Below are 23,227 nucleotides of genomic sequence, written 5' to 3'. Positions count from 1 at the left end.
AGTAGCTCGGAACAGTGGCCCAGTGGAAAATCTGCAGCATAGATGCCTTCTGTCCCTGAGTATTTCAGGCTTTCGAAAATGCCCTCTGTCTTCTTGAGTTCACTGGACTCAAATAATAATTTCCTGTTTACTTTCTCTACATACACACAAACACGCATACACTATCAGTTTTATTTGAGTTAAAAATGGAAGCTTCGACCAATATAGAGTGCCCTGCTCAAAATCTTGGTTGTAGCTCTTACCACTTTGGGGTTCTTTATAATCTGTATTCTTTGTTAAGCTGTAGACTCCATCAGGAAGGTTATGTTGGGTGGTGGAAAGATCATGGGACTTTCCCAAAACTATAAAATGTACAAATCATAGTGTGCAGTTTGATGAATATTAACAAATGTATACACCCATTACTCAGCACCCCAAGATATAAAACTTGTCCATAACGATAAAACACTGCTATTCAGTAGAAATAGAATGTGAGCCACATGTGGAGTGTTATGTTTTTCAGTAGGCATATTTTAAAAAGTAATAAGAAATAGGCAATAAGTTTAATGATATATTTTCTTTAACTTAGTAGAGCCAAAGTATCATTTCAGCATGCAATCAATCATGTAAAAATTGCTAAGGAGGTATTTAATATTCTTTATTTCATGAAGTCTTCTGAATCTTGTGTGTATTTAACACTTACAGAATGCTTCAATTCAGACTAGTCATGCTTCAAGTGTTCCAGAGCCCCATGTGACTGGGCTGTCGTAGAGACAGCACAGCTCGAGAAATTTCTCTAGTGCCTCTTTCCAGTCAGTTCCCACCCCCAACCAGAGATTATCACTATTCTGATTTCTAATCTCTGTAGATTAATTTTGTCTATTCTTGAATCTTAGAATGTATACTCTTGTGTCTAGTTTCTTTTGCTCAAAAACCAAGGCTTGCTTTGGGGAGAAGTGACCTATTGATCTTGAAAAAAAAAATTCATGAAAGCGTGTGTTATACATTAAACAGTTTAGCTTTCCTTCATAACCATGGGGAAAAGGACATGATCTCCTGTGCCCAATATTTCACCTCTTGGGTGTAGCAACAGAAAGGTAGGCTGAGAAGTGGGGTCCTCAGAATAGGTGTAACAAATGTGCCCAGGGATTGTCCCAGCAGAGAGTGGTGCAGACAGTGTGACTTCTAGGCCCACTGAACTGGGCAGCCCAGTTTCACTTTGCGGTCCTCAATATTTTATCATCTAAGAACTGTTTTTTTTAATTAAACATTTTATTTTGAGATAATTGTACATTCACATGCAGTTGTAAGAAATAACACAAACAGATCTCATATAGCTTCCCCCAGTGATAGCATCTTGTAAAACTGTAGTACAGAAGCGCAGCCAGGATATTCACAGTGATACAGCATCACCACTACAAGGATCCTTCAGGTGTCTGTGTTACAGCCACACCTACTTCTTTCCCACTTCCACCCCTCCTTAGGACCTCTCACAGTCTGTTTTCTGTTCTCCATTAATTGGATTTTGTCATTTCAAGAGGTTATGTAATCGAGCCATACAGTATACTATACAGTCTTTTGAGACTGGTTTTTTCACTCAGCATAATTTCTGGAGATTCATTAAGGTTGTTTTGTGTTTCAGTAGTTCTTTTTTTAATTGTTAAATAGTATTCTTTGATATGGATGCACAGTTGGTTTAACCATTCACCCACTGATGGACGTTTCGGGGTGTTTCCAGTTTTTTTAAATAAGGCTGCTATATACATTCATGTACAGGGTTTTATGTGATTGTAAATAAGTCTTCATTTCTCTGGGAACATAATTGCTTATAGTTCTCCTCAGTATCCCCAGGAGCTTGGTTCCAGGACCCCCGCAAATCCCCACATCTGTGGTGGTCAGGTCCTTTATACAACATGGCAATAGTGCAGTCAGCTCTCCCTATCTACTGTTCCACGTCTGCGTATGGAACCTGTGGATACAGGGGGCCAGCTAGATGTATTTCTTTGGGATAATTGTCAGCAGCTCAGTTGCTGGCTTATATGGTAGTTGCGTGTTTAGTTGTCTGTTTTCCAGGATGACTGTAGCATTTTACATTCTCACCAACAATATATGAGTGATTAGCATCCTCATCAGTATTTGGTATTGCCACTGTTTTAAATTTTTGTCATTCCAATAGGTGTATAGTGATATCTTATTGTATTTTTAATATGCATTTCCTAATGGCTAGTGAAAAAGTTGGCTTAAAGCTCAACATTCAGAAAATGAAGATCATGGCATCCGGTCCCATCACTTCATGGGAAATAGATGGGCAAACAGTGGAAATAGTGTCAGACTTTATTTTGGGGGCTCCAAAATCACTGCAGATGGTGACTGCAGCCATGAAATTAAAAGACGCTTACTCCTTGGAAGGAAAGTTATGACCAACCTAGATAGCATATTCAAAAGCAGAGACTTTACTTTGCCGACAAAGGTCCGTCTAGTCAAGGCTATGGTTTTTCCAGTGGTCATGTATGGATGTGAGAGTTGGACTGTGAAGAAGGCTGAGTGCCGAAGAATTGATGCTTTTGAACTGTGGTGTTGGAGAAGACTCTTGAGAGTCCCTTGGACTGCAAGGAGATCCAACCAATGCATTCTGAAGGAGATCAGCCCTGGGATTTCTTGGGAAGGAATGATGCTGAAGCTGAAACTCCAGTACTTTGGCCACCTCATGCGAAGAGTTGACTCATTGGAAAAGACTCTGATACTGGGAGGGATTGGGGGCAGGAGGAGAAGGGGACAACAGAGGATGAGAAGGCTGGATGGCATCACTGACTCGATGGACGTGAGTCTGAGTGAACTCCGGAGTTGGTGATGGACAGGGAGGCCTGGCGTGCTGCGATTCATGGGGTCGCAAAGAGTCGGACACGACTGAGCGACTGAACTGAACTGAATGATATTGAATAACTTTCCATGTGCTTATTTGCCACTTGTATATCCTTTTTGGTGACATATCTCTTTATGTCTCTGCCCACTTTCTAGTTGAATTGTTGGTTTTTTACTATTGAATTTCCAGAGTTCTTTACGCATTCTGGATACTAGTCTTTTGTCAGATTTGTGGCTTGCGAATATTTTCTCCCACTCTGTAGCTCATCCTGTTGTCGTCTTTAACAGGATCTTTCATAGAGCGGAAATTTTTAATTTTGCTGAAATTAGTTGATTAAGTTTATGGGTTGTGCATATAGTGTCAAGTTTAAAAATTTATTGCCTACCCCTAGATCCTGAAGCCTTTCTCCCATGTTTTTCTCTAGATTTTAAAAAATAAATAATTAATTTGTTTGCTTATTTTTGGCCGCACTGGGGCTTTGTTGCCGTACGTGAGCTTTCTCTAGTTGCGGCGAGCGGGAGCTACTGTTGGTTGCGGTGCGTCGTCTTCTTATTGCAGTGGTTTCTCTTGCTGCAGAGCACACGCTCTAGGCACACAAGCTTCAGTATTTGCAACATGTGGGCTCAGTAGTTGCGGTGTGTAGCTCAGTAGTTGTGGCTCGAGGGTCCTAGAGCACGCAGGCTTCAGTAGTTGTGGTGCACAGACTTAGTAGCTCTGTGGCATGTGGGCTCTTCCTAAGCCAGGGATTGAACTGGTGTCCTGTGCATTGGGGAGGATTCCTATCCACTGTACTAGGAGGGAAATCTGCCTGTTGGTTTTCATTGCGGCACACAGACTTCTCTCTAGTTGCGGTAGACTGGCTCAACAGTTGCAGTGCATGGCCTTAGTTCCCTGACCAGGGCTCAAATCCACATCCCCTGCATTGGAAGGCAAATTCTTGACCACTGAACCACCAGGGAAGTCCCTCTAAATGTTTTCAGTTGTAACGTTTTACATGTAAGTCTGTGATCTATTTTGAAGGGTGTTTTTCCCTTAAGAGATAGGTTGAAATTCCTATTTTTTGCTGAGGACCTTTTAACATTATAGTCATTCTTATGCTCTTGGTGGCCACTGTGCAGTAAAATGGCCATCAATTAAGAAAATGACCATTCACTAGTGCTCTCTGGATTTTTAACTGTCACAACAGCACCTTCATTTTCTTAAACACTAGGTTGCATGTTGTAGCTGGTGTAAATGTGGCACTCATCTTCATGGGTACATAAAAATTTTAACTTTCTTTCAGGGTAAAATAGATATTATTACAGGTTAAAAGTTGTTCCCTCCTTCACAAGCATCTGCCATCTCTATTCCCAGATAACCACCAGCCTAGTGTCTTTCTGCAAATGGCGAAAGGAGCCCCTCTACACCTGTAAGAATGCAGCCCCCATGGTGTGTGGGTCAGTCCAGGGGCTGCTGGGTTGAATAATGAATCTTAGGGTGATGAGCAAGTGAGATGGAAGAGGAGAGCCTGCCCCTCACTTGCCATGAGCTAGATGTACTTGCACATTTAGCTCGAACTGTGTCTCCCACAAGGGTGAGTACATTGACTGAGGACTGAGGCTTGCCCAGGAGGATGCCGCATGAGCATCACGGGCAGCTTAGGGGCCCTTCCTGTTTGCATTAAAGTTCATCTGGTCCTAGCCCTTTATACAACGGGTCCAGTGGATCATTCTGTCCCTGACAGCAAGTTGTTCTATCTTTTGAACGTTGAAGTACCCTTCTTAGAAGATTATCAAGCCTCTTATATTTCTTTTTCTTAAAAATTTCACTTGGAAAAAATTTTTTTAACATGATCATATGATCAAATAACAAGCACCTGTGTACCTACCACTTCAAATTAAAATATAACCATGCTGCTGCTGCTAAGTCGCTTCAGTCATGTCCGACTCTGTGCAACCCCATAGACAGCAGCCCACCAGGCTCCCCCATCCCTGGGATTCTGTAGGCAAGAATACTGGAGTGGGTTGCCATTTCCTTCTCCAGTGCATGAAAGTGAAAAGTCAAAGTGAAGTCGCTCAGTCATGTCTGACTCTTCTCGACCCCATGGACTGTAGCCTACCAGGCTCCTCCGTCCATGGGATTTTCCAGGCAAGAGTACTGGAGTGGGGTGCCATTGCCTTCTCCAAAATATAGCCATACTTGTTACACAAAACTATAAATAAAATAAATATTATGGCTCAAGTTGATGTCTGTTTTGTAAGCCTCCTCCTACTCACCCCTCACCAGAGAATTACTGACATAAATTTAATGTACGTCATGTCAGAGCACATTTTTTGCTTTTAACATGTCTCTGAATCCATAAACAGAATAGCGTATCATTTGTAAAGCACTTAGAATCATGTCAAGCAAGCAATAAATGCTCTTTGTTTTTTATCCATAAACAATACTTATGCTTTTATAATTTTTGCAATAATTATATCACAGTGCCCTTCTGTTTTCACCCAAAAGTATGTTTTGAGATCGGTTTACACCGACACCTATAGATATAGGTAATTCTTTCTTCCTGATGTTTACAAATCCACTATATGACAACATCTCCAGCAGTGCAATTCCCGCGTTAGAGGGTTGGCATTTTCAGCTTTTCTAGAAATTACTCTGGAGAGGCTGTGCTGCTATGATCACCAGAAGCAACTGAGAGTGGCTGTTTCCCCACAGCCTCACAAATACTTAGTATTCCTGAACGAGAGCGTGTTTGCCACTCTGGTGGGGAAGCTAAAGTGCTCTTACTGTGGGTTGATTTACGTTTCCCTGATTACCGGTGAGATTGGGTGTCTTTTGAAATGTATTCTGTGAATATTCATATTCTTTGCCCATTTATTGTGTTAGATTACTTGTCCTTATTGATTTGTGGGATTTTTTTTCCCCTTTAATACAGGCTAAATGTGAATCTTTTGTCTCCTGTATATAAAATGAAATTTGTAAACCCAGGCAGTTGCCGTCTTTTAGCTTTGTTGATGATTTATTTTTTTCTTAGAGCGCAGGAACCAGACTGGCATCAGATGCCTGTGAGGGGAGGAGCAGAAGCCAGTCCATGACTTGAAACAGAAGCAGACTATTTATTAAAGCTTTCTTGCTGGTGGCTGGCATGGCACCTTGCCCAGGGCAACAGTGGTCGGCCTCAGTGTGGGGGCTGTTCCTGTGTCCATGGACCCCTCACATCTAGTCACCATGCTTCCCTGGTGGCTTCTGAAAGCATTAAGAGGACTTGCGCAAGACCTGGGGTTATTCCAGCTTCTGATAGGGACAGGGTTCACCTGCAAGCTCCTGGCCCAGATCCCAGAAACCTCTACCCAGCAAGTAATATGTAATACGAGGCAAGACAAACTGCTTCTCTCCCAAGTATATCCTCATACCTATGTACTCAGGTGGCGTGGTCATCCCTGCCTCCACGGCTCCTTCAGCGTCCAGCTCTGCCTGTGGTCTCTGCCTGACCCTGTCAGGACCTGTGATCCTTGGTGCTTACAGAGCCTCTGGCCCTGACTTTGGTCATCTGCCTTGGAGTGTCACAGAGTGCTGCAGTTGCTCACAGAAGTTCCCTGAGCTAAGCAGACCGTGTTTTCGGACCAGGTACTGCTGGAAGGCTAGGCTACACTGGGGAGGGCCAACAGCAGTGCACAGGTGACTATAACCAGGGGACTGAGTTAGCGTGCAAAGCCAATGTGCTTGGTACTAGAAGTGAGCTAGAAAGATGGGTTCAGAGGCAGCAAAGATGAATCAGATAGCACAAGTAAGTCATGGAAAAGAGCCAGTGTGTGCTTGAGGGCTGGAAGGTGGGAAGTAAATGGGGGTGGTTCTCCATGGGCCTGTGGCGCCATTAGCTTCAGGTCTGCTGCCAGGTCCTGCACAACCTCAAATGAGGCTGTGGATGGGCTGCAGCGTAAAGAACAGTACATACCGAAAGAGGCCCAGGGTTGGCACCCACCCAGATAGGGAAACTGAAGAAAATGAATCTCTTGCCTCATTAATAAAAAATTATCCTTTTTATAGATACTGTTTATAAACACACACGCACGTAGTTTTGGTCACCATTTGAAAATAAATCACAGACATCATACTATTGATATGTTCTATCTCTGCTGATCTCTCATGGTTGTTTTGCTCTGGGACATGGACATCTTGCTTACTGGGCACTTGTCTTCTTTCTTCTGTGCATTTGTGGCAGATAGGGCTATTTTTGTGTTTCCTGTGTCAATGTCACTTGTCTTTTTTGTGGAAAGCTGTTTGTGATTGAATAATGAGGCTTTTTTTATACCACCTTTTATGGTGGCATCTTGGACAAGCTGCTTAACTTCTCTCTCATTTCTCCATTTGTAAGACAGGGATATGCACACTTGGGATGATTTGCCTGACAACATTACAGGGGACATGCTCACTGTTTTTTCACTTCCTTAAGTTCTCTGCCCTTCAGGAAATTTACCCATCCCTGCCCTTCTTCACTGAGCATGCCCACCTTTTTCATAAATCAGAATCAGTACACTCCCCACTTGTCATTAAGCATCTCTACAGACATTCCTGTAAATTATATCTGCAAGTAGACAATTCTTTGGTGGATCCTGTTTTCCCACTGGAGCAAGGCCAAAGCTTTGCCTCCGGTAAGCCACATTCTAAATAGTAAGCAGTGTGTCCTGATCTGCTCTATTCTGCTGAATGTAGGGAACATGCATCCATGTAGGAAACCAGTTGCCTGGGCCAGCTGTCACGGGGTAACAGGAACTCCACAGAGGACACAGAACTGCTTTCTCATCTGTTGGAACTCTCAGAAAGGAAAACTCTGCTACATTCAAAACTGAGCTTATTTATTTTCTTGACCAGTTTCTAAGATGGAAATCACAAACAGAAGTGTTTGCTTGGCTTGCCCAGTATTAATGTATGCATGCATTTTGCACAGAAGCAATACATGCTGCTTTTATTTTTCTGACAGGATGGTAAATACCATAGTCAGTTACTAAATTTAGTTTATGAATTGTGTTTCTGTCAACACTGGTTTAAGCTCTAGAGAGCTCTTCTTTTTAACTTCATGGTGCACCATTGTGCTCACTCAATTGTGTTCGGCTCTTCGTGACCCCACGGACTGTAGCCCACCAGGCTCCTCTGTCCTTGGAAGTTCCCAGGCAAGAATCCTGGAATGGATTGCCATTTTCTTCTCCAGGGGATCTTCCCAACCCAGGGATCGAAACTAGGTCTCCTGCATCTTCTGCATTGGCAGGCGGGTTCTTTACCACCGAGCCAGCTGATTAACTTTGTGTTGAAATATAACATAGGTTCAGGAAAGTACACATATTTTATGTACTTGTTTGATAAATTTTTGATAAATTGAACACACCCATAGAACCAGAACCTCCTTAGCCACTCTCTTGACTTCTAACAGCATAGAAAATGGTTTTGCCTGTTTTGTACATTTACATGGAATCAGACAGTATATACCTTTTCCTCTACTGGCTTCTTTCATTTAACAGTTTTTAATGAGTTTCATTCATATCGTTGAGTGTAGTCATAGTTCATTTGTTCTCATTGCTATATAACATTGTAAATAATCATCACCATTTATTTATCTATTCTACTGTTGAGTAGGTAGTTTCCATATTGGAGATACAAATGCAAATATCCTGTCTTTTGGTGGGCACATGTATGATTTCTTTTGGCTGTATACCTAGGAATAGAATTTTGTACATTATTTTTAAGTGTACAATTCAATCATTTTTATTGTGTTCATGGATATGTGTAAGTCACACCCTTAGCTATCACCTCTCTATCCTCCCATCCCCTCTGCCCTAAGCAACCACTTACTCTACTTTTTGTCTCTACAGATTTGCCTAACCTCAACATGACATAAATGAAATTATACTATATGTGATTTTCTGTGTCTGGCTTCTTTCACTTACTACAGTATTTTCGAGGTTCATCCATGTTGTAGCATGTATCAGTATTTCATTCCTTCTTATGGTCAAATAATATTCCATTGTAGAGATATTCCCCATTTTGTTTATCCATTTATGCATTGCTGGATATTTAGGTTCTTTTCACTTTTTGACTATTGTGGATAGTACTGTTCTAAACATTTGTGTACAAATCTTTGAAAACTTGTTCTCACTTCTTTTGGGTATCGGCCTAAGAGTACAATTGCCAGGTCAAATGTTAACTCTGTGTTTAACTCTTTGGAGAAGCACCAAAAATGTTTTCCACAGCAGCTGCACCATTTTACATTCCCATCAGCAACGCAAAAGAGTTCCAGTTTCTCCACATGCTCCCCAAATTTGTTATGCTGTTTTTTGTTTATACCTTCCTGTGGGTACAGTTCGGTTCAGTTCAGTTCAGTCGCTCAGTCGTGTCCTGCTCCTTGCAACCCCATGAATTGCAGCACGCCAGGCCTCCCTGTCTATCACCAACTCCTGGAGTCCACCAAAACTCATGTGCATCGAGTCAGTGATGCCATCCAGCCATCTCATCCTCTGTCGTCCCCTTCTCCTCCTGCCCTCAATCCCTCCCAGCATCAGGGTCTTTTCCAGTGAGTCAACTCTTCGCATGAGGTGGCCAAAGTATTGGAGTTTCAGCCTCAGCATCAGTCCTTCCAATGAACACCCAGGACTGGTCTCAAAGTGCTATTTAATCGTGGTTTCAGTTTACATTTCATGTGCTTGTTGGCCATTCATATGTCTTCTTTGGAAAAATGTCTATTCAAGTCCTTTGCTTATTTTTTAATTGGGTTATGTGCATTATTTATCATTCATGCATTTGGTTATTCATTTGAGCACTTCTTACATTCCAGGCCCTGTGAGGCACTGAAGACAAAACAGTGGACCCATTAGTTGCCAACAAAACAATTATTTTTTAAAATAATCCTTGTTTCCTAACCTGTCTTATGAAATAAGATCTGGCAGCAGATCTAGGCCTGAATTCTCACATGCCCATTCTCTGTGCACACCTTTAGGTGGGGTGTGCTTTGTCTCCAGTTCCCTCCCAGCTCCCGCCTAGCTGACTTACTCCCACTTGGCATTTTATAACACCCAATCCAAGTAGCTAAAGACTTACTCTAGTTATTTGAGTTGGGAGCACCTGGGACTCCTGGCGTCCTGCTCCAGCTCCTTAAACTTTCCACAAACAGACAACTTTTCCTAAAACCAAATCTATTTTCTTTTTCAGGTTTAAATGGGGTATCTGCCACTTTGTTTAAGAATAGAAAAAGAAGTGGCCGCCCTTCTTGCTTGAGGTGTTTTGGGTGTGTTTGAGGAAGGAGAGAACTAGAATCAGTGGTGTTTGCACTTGGGCTTTTGAAATGATGGGTGGTTCTTAAATTTATGAGCAATGCATTGACTTGAGTTTCTCGAACTCTTCAATCTTTTGAAGGAGCAACCTGTTTTCACTTCAACCTTGTCCTACCCCAGTCCCAGTTTCTTGGCTTCAATTAGTAAACAACTGTGGAAAAATAAAATTGAGATTAGACAATCTCTAGTGATCAGATAAGGACTAAATCCAGAGCCCAGAGAAGAGAATTACCCATCCCATCCTTTCTCCCCAAATTGGGCAGGCAAGTCTATCATGCTGGGGTAGTGGTACTGGATTCTCCATTCTCCACTTCAGGTTCAGCTATTTACCAGCTAGGCAGCCCACTTGGCCTCTTTGCACTTCAGTTTCCTTACCTGTACAAAGAGAGTTCATAACTCCCACCTGTGTTTTTTAGAATTAGCTTAGTGTGTATCAGAGAAACCCCTTCTCACCATGGTTTTAGTAGGTGGGAGTTTTTCTAGGAAATGGCCAGTGTATGGCTGGTGTGGTACAGACTGCTGTCAGGCTCCATGTCCATCTGTCTTGTTGCTCTGTGATGCCAAGCTCACCATGTGCTCCAAGAGAACTATCACAGGCAGCATTCCAGCCAGCAGGAAAGAAAAAGAGAAGACGTGCTTGCCTTGAAGGGCTCTTCTCCGAAGCTGTGCACACACATACACACAACCTCTGCTTAAATCCTATTGGCCAGACTTTATTCTTCACCCAGACCACCTACTGGGGAAGCTTGGAGATGTGGTGTCTATTCCACATGGCTATGGCCAGGTAAACATCTGAGGGTGTATTATTAAGGGAGAAGGGGCTACTGGGAGTCTCTGTCATTCCACCTATCAGAGCTGCCGTGAAGATAAAGGAGATAATACACCTCTGAACTACATTTGGGGATGCTGTGCTTAGTCCCTCAGTTGTGTCTGACTCTTTGCAAACCCATGGACTACAGCCCACCAGGCTCCTCTGGGGGATTCTCCAGGCAAGAATACTGGAGTGGGTTGCCATGCCCTCCTCCAGGGGATCTTCCCAACCCAGGGATCAAACCCAGGTGTCCCACACTGCAGGCAGATTCTTTACTGTCTGAGCCACCAGAGAGGTGCGCATACATCAACCTGTTGATTTGTCAGCTAGGCATTCCAAGAGGCCACTGAAAACCATAGTGAGTGTGTAGAAAATCATATTCCGCACCAAACAGGACTCTGGGACATTCTGAGAATAAGGGGATCCGTGTTGTGAAACAGATCCCCCCACTCCCCACTTTTAATGCTTTGTTGACAACAAGACCATTGAACTGGCTGAAGTCTGTGTTTTTCTGCCTTCTAATCCAGATCCTGGGCTGTTGGGAGGTGGCTTGCCAAGGCTTCAAGGGCAATGGTGAACCACTGAATGCAAAAGATGTATTTAGTTTGGATTCACCAGTTGTAAGCAACAGAAACCCAACTCAGACCAGCTTAAATGTTTGTTCACATTTTAGATTACATACATAAGTAAGATCATGCAACATTAGACTTTCTCCTTCCGGCTTATTTCCCGTAAGCATAATGTCCTTTGGATTCATCCATGTTGTTGCAAATGGAATTCAGCTCCTCTCTCCCCTCACCAATAGCTTAAATTCAAAGAGGGACTTTATTGACTGGTGACAGTGAAAAGTCCAGAGGCAGGTAGACTGTATCTAGGCACTCGACAAGCTCAAGATTAAGTCTGTCCTGGGTCTTCCTGTCTGTTTCTGTCTTTGTCTGTCTTTCCATCTCTCTGTATTGACTTTCTTCCTAAGCAGGTTTTCTCTACATGCTTGCTCTTACACCGATCACTTTGGCAAACCCAAGAAAGGAGCACATCTGTTTCCCAGTGGGCAAAAATGGGCACCCTCCACATTATGCCTGTGAGGGAAGGATGTGGGTACACAGTCTCTTTTGAGGGGTGTCATGGTGACTGTGAGGAACTACCTCAGTAGTTATTTAGGTCTGCCAGCCTGAGTGGTAGAATGTGGGGGCAGGTAGGGCTTCAGAGGCCTGTGACTTCTGGCTGTTTTCTGTCCTAGCACACCTGAGGAAACCAGCTGGCTTAGGTGGCTCACTACAGTCTTTGAGAAGATTGCCCAGGAAGGTGATCTAGATAGCATCCCTTTGAGGATAACCACTGATCCAAGTCCTCAGACTTTATAGGTGGGGAGGCTGAGGCCCAGAGAGGAGAAAACACAGATATCTTCACTTGGATTTTCTTGAGAACAAGTACGTGGGTGCAGGTGGTTTATTTGTGATCTTGGGAAGCAGGAGTGAGGGAGTATGGAGAGGAGACAAGAAGTCAATTTGGGGCGTGTGTGGGCAACCAGGATCTTACCCACGCCCTCCAGGCTTGATGCCTCCCAGAACTGCCCAGCCACAGAAGGAGAAACTTGAGGGAGTCACTGAGGACAGAACCTCAAGAAACTGCCCTATCAGTGAAATTAGAAATGTGCTGAGGACACATGGCAAGGGACACCAAAGGTGTTTGTGACAATCTCCCACCCAGCCAGCGGCATACCTGGGATGAGACCAAAGGCCCTAAGCTCTCCAGTCTGTGACTCATCTTTACTGAAGTCAGGACAACCTACCCATCAGCCTGCACCGGGACACACCCTCGTGTGACGTGAGGTCTCCCCTCATTTATAGGGAAACCCAGTTTTGCTCCCCTCTGCCCTCCATACTTTATTCTGTCCTGAAATTCTCCCCCATAAGCCAGAAGCAGCCAATCAGTGACGGTTAGGATTGGCCTTTTCAGCTCAGCAACTGTTGGACTGAATCATCAGGAAGGGTCCCCAGGGCCCACACCACCCTGAGGTGGTGGTCTGGAAAGCCTGGATCTGGAGCGTGCCCTCTCAGATGAGAACAGGGTCTGAGAGCTGTCATATACTTCTCTGGGCCTGGATGGGAGCCCAGCACCTGTCACCCAGCTCTGGCAAATGGGCATAAGCAGGCCTAAGCTTATGATACTTAGACTTCTGGGGACCTTTTTTTTAAAATAAAAAAAAATAATTGTTTTAATAATTCATAACAGTTTTAGTTACAGAATAACTGAGTAGATCATACATAGAGTTCGTTATGCCCACCCCTGACCCCATCCCTGGCACTGCTTCTCTGATATTAACATCTGCATTAGTATGGTACAGTACAATTAGCGAACTACTATGGGACATTACTGACTTCCCAGGTGGTGCTAGTGGTAAAGAACCTGCCCACCAGTGTAAGAGACACAGGTTCAATCCCTGAGTCAGGAAGATCCCTGGAGGGAGGGCACAACAACTGACTCCAGTATTCTTGCCTGGAGAATCTCACGGACAGAGGAGCCTGGCAGGCTACATACAGTTCATAGGGTCGCAAAGAGTCAGACTAGACTGAAGCGACTTAGCACACATGGTACATTATTGTTGACTATGGTCCAAGTTTACATCAGGGTTTAGTCCTTGTGTTAGATCATTCTGTGGGTTTTGACAGATACCCAGGGGTCTTTTTACCAGGAGGAAGTGGTGTCTAGAATGAGGCCATTCCCAGCCCTCCCAGGCTACCTCTCAGCATGATTGTCCTTAGTGTCCCTTTCTAGGGTTTGGATACCAAGGCTCCAGACGCTTGGCACTCAGTGGAAACTGAGGAGAAGGGTGGGGAGAAGAACCTTCTCTCTGATTAGGGACAGAAGTCAGCCTCCAGGTTTTGATTTCCCAAAGGCAAAGTAGCTCCTAAGTTAAATGGGTCCCTGGCAATGGGGCAGATCAGACAGTTTCTGGAGTTTCCTGCACACGTTGTATGCAACCTGCTTCCTAGCACGATGTGCCAGCCTTTGGTTCCAGGGAGGCCTGGCTTGGTGTAGTTGAACCCATAGCCCCTTTTCCCACAGTTCTGGAGAGCTGGATCACACCGTCCCCTTGCCCGTCGGAGGCTTCAGCTATGTCCAGGGCCACGTCGGATTGCACCTTAGTAACAAGACTGTGGGGCGGTGCCTGGATGCCACAGCACAGAGGATCCCAGACCAGGAGGCCTTGGTTGTCCACCATGAAAACATCAGGTTGACCTTTGCCCAACTCAAGGAGGAGGTGGGTCCTGACTTTGAACCTTCAAAGTGGGCAGGTGCTGGCCCCCAGGTGCCAAGCTTGGTGGAGCTGCAAGGGTGGTGCCCGGCTATGGGGCAGGGTGCTGGGGCTGCCTGAGAGCCCCCAAGGAATATCAGGAGTGGAGGGCAGGGCTGAGGCAGAGGTGGTCCAGGTGCCTCCTGCATCAGTTGTTCCTGGGACACTGGTTAACTATGCATGTTCCCAAGTCCCCCTCCAGATCTCAGGCCTGCGTATCTGCCTGTCCCTCATTCCCAAGTGGTTCTGGTGTGAACCCCTGGGCCAAAGGTTAAAGTCAGAGTCATGGGCTCCTTTCTGCTCACCTATATCTCACCCTCTGTTCCCCTTCTGTGTATTCCAGGTGGATAAAGCTGCTTCTGGGCTCTTGAGTATCGGCCTCCGCAAGGGTGACCGGCTGGGCATGTGGGGGCCCAACTCCTATGCGTGGGTACTCATGCAGCTGGCCACAGCCCAGGCTGGCATCATTCTGGTGAGGAGGGGATTGCCTGGCATAGCTGGGTATGCAGGGGGGAGGGCATCATTCAGGGGAGCTCCCTGGACCCTTGGCCCCAGAATCACACCAGTGCCTGGCTGGTTTCAGACCAGCTAGTGCTTTCTCCTGAAGCCCACTAAGGAAGCCTGAAGGTACAGGGTGCTGCCTCTGAGGGTGGAGGGGGTGCAAGTGGGACAGCATCTGCCCAGGACATGTGACATACCCTCACTGTCTCCACCAGGTATCTGTGAATCCAGCGTACCAGGCTATGGAGCTGGAGTATGCCCTCAAGAAGGTGGGCACATTCCTTGGGTACTGTGGGGGAAGCCAGCTAGTACCTAGCACAGGGGGCTTCCAGCTGTCACAGAAGGCTGAGAGGGGTGGGGGCATGCACAGGTGACACCCTGAGTCTGTCCTTCAGGCAGTGGGGGGGAGGAGGGGATGGTTGGTCAGACAGGCCAGTGTGTGTGTCGGGTGTGGCAGCTGTGTGTATTGCGGTGTCAGTGTATGGGAGAGAGAGCAACTGTCAGGACTCCACCACATTCCCAGGCTGGGGCTTCCTGCTGACCGTGGTGCGGGGCTGCCCTTCTACAGGTGGGCTGCAAAGCCCTTGTATTTCCCAAGCAATTCAAGACTCAGCATTACTACAACATCCTGAAGCAAATCTGTCCAGAGGTGGAGAAGGCCCAGCCAGGGGCCTTGAAGAGTCAGAGGTGGGGGTGTCCCGGGTTGGGAGGGGTACATCATCCCATATCTTGGGCCGCTCACTCCTTACCCATCTCTGGGGGCCATCCCTCCTGTCATGCTCCCCACCGCCAGGCTTCCAGATCTGACCACAGTCATCTCGGTGGATGCCCATCTGCCAGGGACGTTGCTCCTGGATGAGGTGGTGGCAGCTGGCAGTCAAGAGCAAAATCTGGCCCGGCTCCGGCACACCCAGCAGTTCCTGTCCTGCCATGACCCCATCAACATCCAGTTCACCTCGGTACGGCAGCGATCTCCAGGCCCTGAACCCAGGCTGGCATGCTAACACCTGCCTGCCCTGTGACCTGCCCCTGAGAACAAGGAGGCAGCAGAGATTAGGGCAGAGATCAGGAGAGCACTCGTCTCCTGGGGCCTGCCCTCGCTGTCCCCTCTGCCCTGGAAAATATCAGCAACTAGAGTCCTTGTCACATGCTCCTCTCCCCTGGCCCTCTTGCCCCAAGCACAGGGGCAGATGTGCTGAGCCACCACAGGTCAGAGCCCCTCATTTGGCAGATGGGGAAACTGAGGCCCAGAGAGGCCACCTGCTGGTGAGCCTCTGAGCCACCTTATCAGTGGCCTGAAAATAGACCTTCTCTGCCACATTTCTGAATCCTAACACCTGGCACCGTGCAGGCACAAGGCAAATCTCTATAAATATGTACTGAGTGAATAGGTGGATCTAAGGCAACAATCTCCGTCTCCTGACTCCCAGTCCAGTGCCCTTCCCTGCCGTGGCCCAGGGTGGGAAGGAGATGGGATGAAAGAGGCCAAGCTATCAGCTTCTTGTCTTGTCAGGGGACAACCGGCAGCCCCAAGGGGGCTACGCTCTCCCATTACAACATTGTCAACAACGCCAACATGATAGGACAGCGCCTGAGACTGCACCAGAAGGTGAGGGGGTGCTGGCCCAGCAAGGGCTTCCTGGCACCCTGCAGGGGTGGGGGCTTGCTGGGTTCCCCCTTCTGGCTAGAGGAGCAGGGCTTCTGGCCCCACAGTAGACCCAGCTCCTGCTTCCATCTCCAGACGCCAGAGGAATCGCGGGTAGTCCTGCCCAGCCCCCTGTACCACTGCCTGGGTTCTGTGGGGGGCACAATGGTGAGCTTGATGCACGGTGTCACCCTTATCCTGTGCTCTCCAGTCTTTGAGGGCAAGAAGACGCTGGAGGCCATCAGCAGAGAAAGGTAGGCATCAGTGGGCAGCTATCTGTGGGCCGATAAGATCCTCCTGTTCCTCACTCCTGGGCCCTGATTCCTTTCCAAGCCGTCTCCGCCCTCCAATCAGGAGAAATGGAGATGGGGTAGTGGGAGATTCTCAGGAGACCAGTCCCTCCCTCCAAGGAGCTTCTGCTTATATCCCACAGTGCAGCTGTGGCCCTTACTAGAGGGTTAGAGTCCGGTGGGTGAGAGGAGGAAGTTCCCCTCTACTTCCAAGCCTGATTTTGAGATGCACCTCCCTTATACAGAGGCTCCTTCCTGTATGGGACCCCCACAATGTTCGTGGACGTTCTGAACCAACCAGACTTCTCCAGTTACGACATCTCAACCATACGTGGAGGTGGGATGGGGCCAAGAGTGGTGAGACCAGGACTAGCCTAGTGAGCTACATAGGTGCCCAATCTTTCATTTAGGGGCAAAAAGGCCACTAAACATGGGTGGGAGGGAGGGAAATCCCCAGTGTCCCTAGACATCAGCCTAAGACCAGCTGCCTAGACATCAGCCTAAGGACAGCTGCCGGGTCTAGAAACAAGTTCAGGGTCGGGAAGCAAAGGGAATGTTATTTCCTAAAAAGGGCTACAGGTGAATGGGAGTCTACTGAACCTGGAGAAGGTGGGAGCTGTGTCAGCCCTCTCTCCGATTCAGGTGTGATTGCTGGGTCTCCTGCACCCCCAGAGCTGATCAGAGCCATCATCAACAAGCTGAACATGAAGGAGCTAGTGGTAAGTAGAGGCAGGGGCTGGGGTGGGGGCCAGGCCAGGGCTGGGCAAGAACAGATTGCTGGATGTGTCGAGGAGTCCAGCCTGGGTCTCCAAGGAAGACCCTTCAGCTGGCCTTCGTTCTAGAAAGCAGATGTGAGAAACTGCAGTCTGACCTCATCAACAGCTCTCAAGTCACAAAGACAGGTGACAGGGGAGTAAATATTATACATACATAAATTTATATTTATAGAAATCTGGGGAAGAAATGCAGCATGGGAGGATGTGTGGCAAAGCACCAGTGTCCTGGCAGGTGGGGGCTGGCGGAGTTGAAGGTAGGGGCTTCAGACCCTTCCTAGAAGCAAGGGGTAGGGCAAGGATCTGCTGTTTGTTTCCGAATGACAGGGAAAGGGAAATTGAGAGGAGGATTCTGGAAGGGTGGCCATCCTGATGGTCACCCTGTTCTGGTCCTAAAGGACTTGGGGGTCTTAGCAACAGCTTCTCTGAGAGGAGCTGTGGCCGTGAGGCCAGGCATGCTGGAGCTCTCAACCTCAAGTGGAGCTGGGTTTGTGCTGGAGTGCCCAGGTGCCCTGCCAGGACATGTCTAGGTGTGAACAGATCTATGTATCAGCAGAGGGTGTTGAGAGAAGATGGGAGTCAGAGGTGAGAGGATCAGTAGTTTCTCCGGCAGAAGGCAGAGGCCAGTCACCAGGACTGGCTGGGTCAGGACCTGTGGTGAGGCAAGGACTGGTGTCAGGACGGCAATAGTCTAGACGACGTTTGGAGAGAATGGTGGGAGTCCTAGGAAGTATCGTTTTCCCCCTTAGAGGAGGGAGCCCCAGTCCTCCCCTCCTTTCCCTGTAAAAATGGAAGTATCTTGGGACACCCTCAATTCCAGAGCCTCCAGAGAGAGAATGGGGGCCATGCCCACTGGACCCCACCTGTTTAATGGCGGCCGGCTTTCTTGGACCTCTTAGTGGGGAACTTGCAGCCGCGGAAGGCATCCGTGTCACGAATATGCTGGCCCCTGAACTTGGCGGGCGATGCACAAGTGGCATCAGGGCGAGAGGTCTTAGCTTCCAGCCACCTGGAGAGACAGAGAGTTGCTGGGGTTGGGGAAGAGATGTAAGAGTATTGGAGGTAAGGACAGTGAACCGCGGGGTCAGGGTGACTTTGCTTTAGGGTAGTCTGGAACTGTCATCTTCATTTTACAAATGGGGGAATGCCCAGCGTCCCACACCGCTTAGGGAGCAAATCTAGGACATATGCCTAGGATGTCTTAGTGCAGGGTCAGTATGTCTCCACTCCATCGCATGAGGATGGCCTCTAGGGGTACTACTGGGGCCCTCTCACCTCCGAAGGCCCCGGAGCTGGCAGGTACACTTCCAGGGGTTGTTGGTGAGGGTGAGGGTCTCCAGGCTGTCAAAGGGGAAGTTGGAGGGCAGCTGGTGCAGGCGGTTGTTCTCCAGATGGACATGTTTCAGCGTGGTCACACCCAGGAAGGCACCGTCAGAAAACTAGGGAGCAGGGTGGGTGTGAGTGAGCAGCTCAGTCCCAGTGTCTGGCCTCTCCCAGCCCTATGCTCCCATGGGGCAGGGTCCACCCCTGAAGGCAGGCAGTGGCACCTGGAGCAGGTTCACAGCGTGACCCAGTTTTCTCAGGTGATTAATCCATTCGGTCTGTGGAGCTAGGTAGTTTTACTTTTCAATATGTAGATTGCGGGGCAAGGTTAAGTCCCTTGCTCAGGGTGGCACTAGGGAGTCAACAGTAGCTGCAGGGCCACATCCAGCTCCTCTTCCTCTGGCACCGTGCTCTCTGTGCAAACACTGGGACTGGGGAGGCAGCCAGAGTTTGGCCCCAGCGGCCCAAGCTGGCACAGAGTGAAGCTGGTCAGTGTTTGGTGGGATGGGCAGTGGGCCCAGGCTCCCCACAGGCCCCAGGGTCCTGTATGTCCCCCAGCTTTGTCCTCCCTGCTCCCTCACTGCCTGCCAGGCACTATTTGTGGAGCCACCTTGGTGGAGTCTTGGGCCAGGCTGGCTGGCTCCAGAGGAAACATTCTATTGGTGGCCACATCTTGGCCCAGACGTCACGGTTCCTGCCTGGCCTCGCCTGCCCCAAATGAGCCCCTGCTTCCCCGCTCTACTTCCCACTGAAAGGCCACGCTGGCAATAATGGGCCACAGGGGACTGTGACTTCAGCTGGGGAGTGTTTGGGGCTGAAGAAGGGCAGGCTCGGGCAGGCTCTGTCCGCCCAGATGAAGGCTGGTTGCCATCCAGGTACGATTCTGCCCTCATTTCTGTGCCTGCAGTCCAGGGAAGGGTGTGAAGCTCCCTGGTAATCAGACTGCTCTGATGACCGTCTTCCCACCTTACCCTGTGCCCTGCCCAACCTCCTGGGGAAGCCTCTGCGCCAGAGCAATTTTCTAGTCCCAAGAAGGGATTCCACCCTGTCCCAAGGCAGCAGCATCTGGCCAGGCACTGGGCATCAAAGGAGACCAAGTACTGAGGAGGACAAAGTCAGGAGATGGGTCTGGTGACCAGGGTGGGCAAAGGGCAGTGAGTGGTCTGGGGCACAGTGAGGCATGGCCAATTTTTCCTGTGGGGAGGAGACACCTAGGGTCCTTGTGCCAAAGGTTGATGGTAGTGAGTGGCTCTTGCCTTTTGCCCTTCATGGAACCCATGGATGCCATGCCTGCACCTGGGGCAGGACCCTCATCCATGGTCCCCACTCAGCTGAAATGGCCCTGAGAATGCAGTGGAATGTATGTGTGTGGACTGGGGGTGGGGTGGGGGATCCACCAGGGCCTCTGGGAGGCATGGAGGCGGTCTTCCTCAGTTATGTGCGCCCTGCTCACTCCCCAGCCCCCCACTCCACCTTAGCACTCATGCACACTCCCCACCAGGAACAGGGTCTCTTTGTGGGCCTGATTTGCCCAGCTCCTCTGGAAGGCTTCTCAATAAACAAACCTCCCTTTATGGGGTGGTAGGTTTACTGGAGGCAGGAAAAAAACAGCAGAGGAGGGGTGGAAGGCCCAACAGGAAGAGGTGGCTTCTGCGCACAGCAGGGGGGTTGAGGGCCAATGCCTCCTGGGGGCCATTGGTGGGGCCAGGATAGCCTGGCTCTGTTTATAAGTAGGAATCCTAGGAGGGCAGTGGCTGAGACTAGGGACAGGGACAGCAGGGCAGGATTTGGGGTGGGGATGTGACAAGAAGACTGGAGCGACTTAGCATGCATGCGTGCATTGGAGAAGGAAACGGCAACCCACTCCAGTATTCTTGCCTGGAGAATCCCAAGGACAGGGGAGCCTGGTGGGCTGCTGTCTATGGGGTAGCACAGAGTCAGACGCAACTGAAACGACTTAGCAGCAGCAGCAGTGATAAGATGAGGACAGAGCTCCACATCTTGGAGACAGCCACAGGAAGAGGCAATTTTAGGGGAGAGGGGATGGTGCCCAGCTGTGGCCCTGGATCCCTGGGCCTCCTGTCAGTGAAGAAGGAGCCAGGGCACAGCCCCCACAACCAGGAGCTCACCTTCTCCAGGTTGGTGTTGTCCAGCCAGAGCGTCTCCAGGTATCTGCCGAAGGACTGGAAGGCATTGTCGGGAATGCTTTTCAGGGGATTGTGGGACAGCTTCAGCTCCTCCACCACCCTCAGCTTGCTCAGAGCAGCTGAGGGGTAGCTGGACAGCTGGTTCCTGTCCAGGTAGAACTTTGCGAGGTTTTCCACGTCGTCCAGAGCACCGGGCTGCAGGGAACTGAGTGAGTTTTCCGACAGGTAGAGCCAGCGCAGGTCCTTGGCGCCCTGGAAGGCGCCTGAGCGCAGCTCTCGGATCTTGTTGTTGTTGAGCTGCAGGATGAAAAGGTTGACCAGAGGGGAGAGCAGCCCCCGGGGCAGCTCTGTCACCTTATTGTGGTCCAGGTAGAGGTAGGTGAGCTCGGTCAGGTCGTCAAAGGCACCAGCCCGCAGCACGCGGATGTCGTTATGGGACAGGTACAGGTAGATGAGCTGCTTGAGGCCTCGGAAGGCGCCAGCGGCCACCTCGCGGATCTGGCAGTGCTGCAGGTGCAGCGACACGAGGTTGGGCATGGCCCGAAATGAGTTGGCTGCCAGCACGGGGAAGTTGTTGCGCTGTAGGTTAAGCAGCTTGGTCTTCTCCGACACCTTGGGGATCTTCTGCAGCCCCACCTTGTCGCAGATGACGTGCTGCAGGTCGCTGTGGCAGTGGCAGTTCTGGGGGCAGGCGGCCAGCGCAGGCAGCAGGCTGGCCAGGAGGCCCAGGCTGAGGCTGAGCAGGAGCACCAGGCGGGCCATGGCCAGGACGCCTGGGGCCGAGGCAGGGGGCGGCAGCAAGTCCTCGGCGCTCGGTCTCCCGCCCTATTTATATGGTGGCCCTGACCGCAGCCGGCAGCCAGAGCCAGCTCCTACGTGGAGCCGGAGGCCACCGGGTTAACTCCCTCCCGCCCAGAGCTGCGCCCCTGCGCTCGACGGGGAAGGGCCCTCCCACCCTGGGGACTCTGCGGGGGGCCGCACTGGCCCCTAAACGCGGCCCCTAGCTCGGGCCCCTGTCTCCCTGCCCTCGGACCCCGCTCCGTCCCCACCCCGACCTCCTCCGGGGCGGGGGAGGGTATGGGTGTGTCCAGGACCCGGAGTTTACTCCCGAGTCGGGGAGGGGGGCAGCCCCTGAACTTATTTGTTTGCTCAAGTCTGTGCCTCCACGCCTCCCCCCAGACGCCCTCGGCCGCGTGCCCGGGACCCAGCGAGGGAGGAAGCAGGGCCGGACAGCCGGACGCGAGTCTCGCCGCGGTCGCAGGCCGGCGGCGCTTTAATGGGGCTCTTGTGCGGCGCCGGCGGAGCGTGAGAGCCACCCCGGCGTCGGGCTCCCCGCTCCAGCTGCTCTCAAGAGGTGGAGCTCCTCCCCGCCCTCGACTGGCCCTGGCCTCTCTCTCCCAGCCTCCGGCTGGCTTTCTGTCCCCTGCACCCCCTGTATCCCTTTGCCACGACTGAAGGCAACCAGAAAAGTGGGAACTGAGGGCGAGGGGATGACCCACAGGCCTCAGCAAACACCTAAAGACCACAGGCACGGTGGCGCTGTCTTCCCCCTTCCTTAATCTCCCTAAAATGTCCACATCTCCTCATACCTACCCCACCCTGCGGTGGTCAGGACCCTCTGTGGGGGGTGGTTCTCTCAGGGGGGTGGCCAGAGTGGCGCCAAGGTGTACTTGGCAGAAGCCACCCCTGGGCAGTGGCCCCAGGACTGTAAGGGTGGGTGAGAGGGCTGGGTCCCGACAGCTCAGGCTTCACGACCCCAGGTCCTGTGGGCAGGCCTACCCCGGCCAACTGGGTCTCTGTGTGTCTCCTTGAGCCACGATGGAAACAGGAGGGTGGGCAGGAAGAGTCACAGCTCTGGCCCCAAGCCAAGCTCTGGGCTGACTGGTAGGAGTTCTTGTCTGTGTTGGGGGGTGAGAGGAGGAACCAGACCCCAAGTCTTGCCAGACCCCAGCTATGCGTGATTCATGCCCGCTAACACAGAGGAAATTGAGGGTAGGGTAGGGCTGCGGGACGAACAGAGGTCTGGTGTCTTTGCTGGCTGGAAGGAACCTAACCAGCCCCTCTCCCTTCATCCAGCGCTCAGGTGCGGAAGCCTGCCATCTCCTAAGCCCCTTTCAGCCGTTGCCTCTGGATGGGGGTCATGCTTGGGCCAGAACACTGTCTTGTGGTATTCCTCCAAGGCTGACTGCTGGTTTTCTGTTGCTCAGGATGTTCCAACCACTAGAAGGGGGGCTGGGGTGTGTGCCACTGGCTTTGTAAACCCTTGCGTTGGCTGTATTTTTATTTTGAGCAAAAC

At 49.8% G+C, this 23,227-nt stretch overlaps 2 protein-coding genes across 2 annotated transcripts in view; one reads left to right on the top strand and one right to left on the bottom strand.

Moving 5' to 3' along the window:
- ACSF2 (acyl-CoA synthetase family member 2) overlaps positions 1 to 23,227 on the top strand; it is a 32,089-nt gene that overhangs the window by 5,085 nt on the left and 3,777 nt on the right. Inside the window, exons 2-10 of the mRNA XM_052657597.1 lie at positions 14,024 to 14,219; positions 14,596 to 14,724; positions 14,969 to 15,022; positions 15,322 to 15,440; positions 15,547 to 15,712; positions 16,267 to 16,362; positions 16,495 to 16,652; positions 16,934 to 17,025; positions 17,331 to 17,407. Of these exons, the coding sequence (XP_052513557.1) occupies positions 14,024 to 14,219; positions 14,596 to 14,724; positions 14,969 to 15,022; positions 15,322 to 15,440; positions 15,547 to 15,712; positions 16,267 to 16,362; positions 16,495 to 16,652; positions 16,934 to 17,025; positions 17,331 to 17,407 (1,087 nt within the window). The remainder of the gene's footprint in view (positions 1 to 14,023; positions 14,220 to 14,595; positions 14,725 to 14,968; positions 15,023 to 15,321; positions 15,441 to 15,546; positions 15,713 to 16,266; positions 16,363 to 16,494; positions 16,653 to 16,933; positions 17,026 to 17,330; positions 17,408 to 23,227) is intronic.
- CHAD (chondroadherin) lies at positions 17,650 to 21,829 on the bottom strand. Its single transcript, XM_052657598.1, has 4 exons — positions 20,914 to 21,829; positions 18,737 to 18,900; positions 18,325 to 18,470; positions 17,650 to 18,113 (listed from the first exon to the last, which is right to left on the bottom strand). The coding sequence occupies exons 1-3, from the start codon at positions 21,691 to 21,693 to the stop codon at positions 18,329 to 18,331; spliced, it is 1,086 nt and encodes a 361-aa protein (XP_052513558.1). The 5' UTR covers positions 21,694 to 21,829; the 3' UTR covers positions 17,650 to 18,113; positions 18,325 to 18,328.

The sequence above is a fragment of the Budorcas taxicolor genome, chromosome 19 (genome assembly GCF_023091745.1).
Source record: "Budorcas taxicolor isolate Tak-1 chromosome 19, Takin1.1, whole genome shotgun sequence".
NCBI classification, from domain to species: Eukaryota; Metazoa; Chordata; class Mammalia; order Artiodactyla; family Bovidae; genus Budorcas; species Budorcas taxicolor.
The sequence above is the reverse complement of the archived record's forward strand: the minus strand, read 5'-3'. Positions and strand labels throughout refer to the sequence as shown.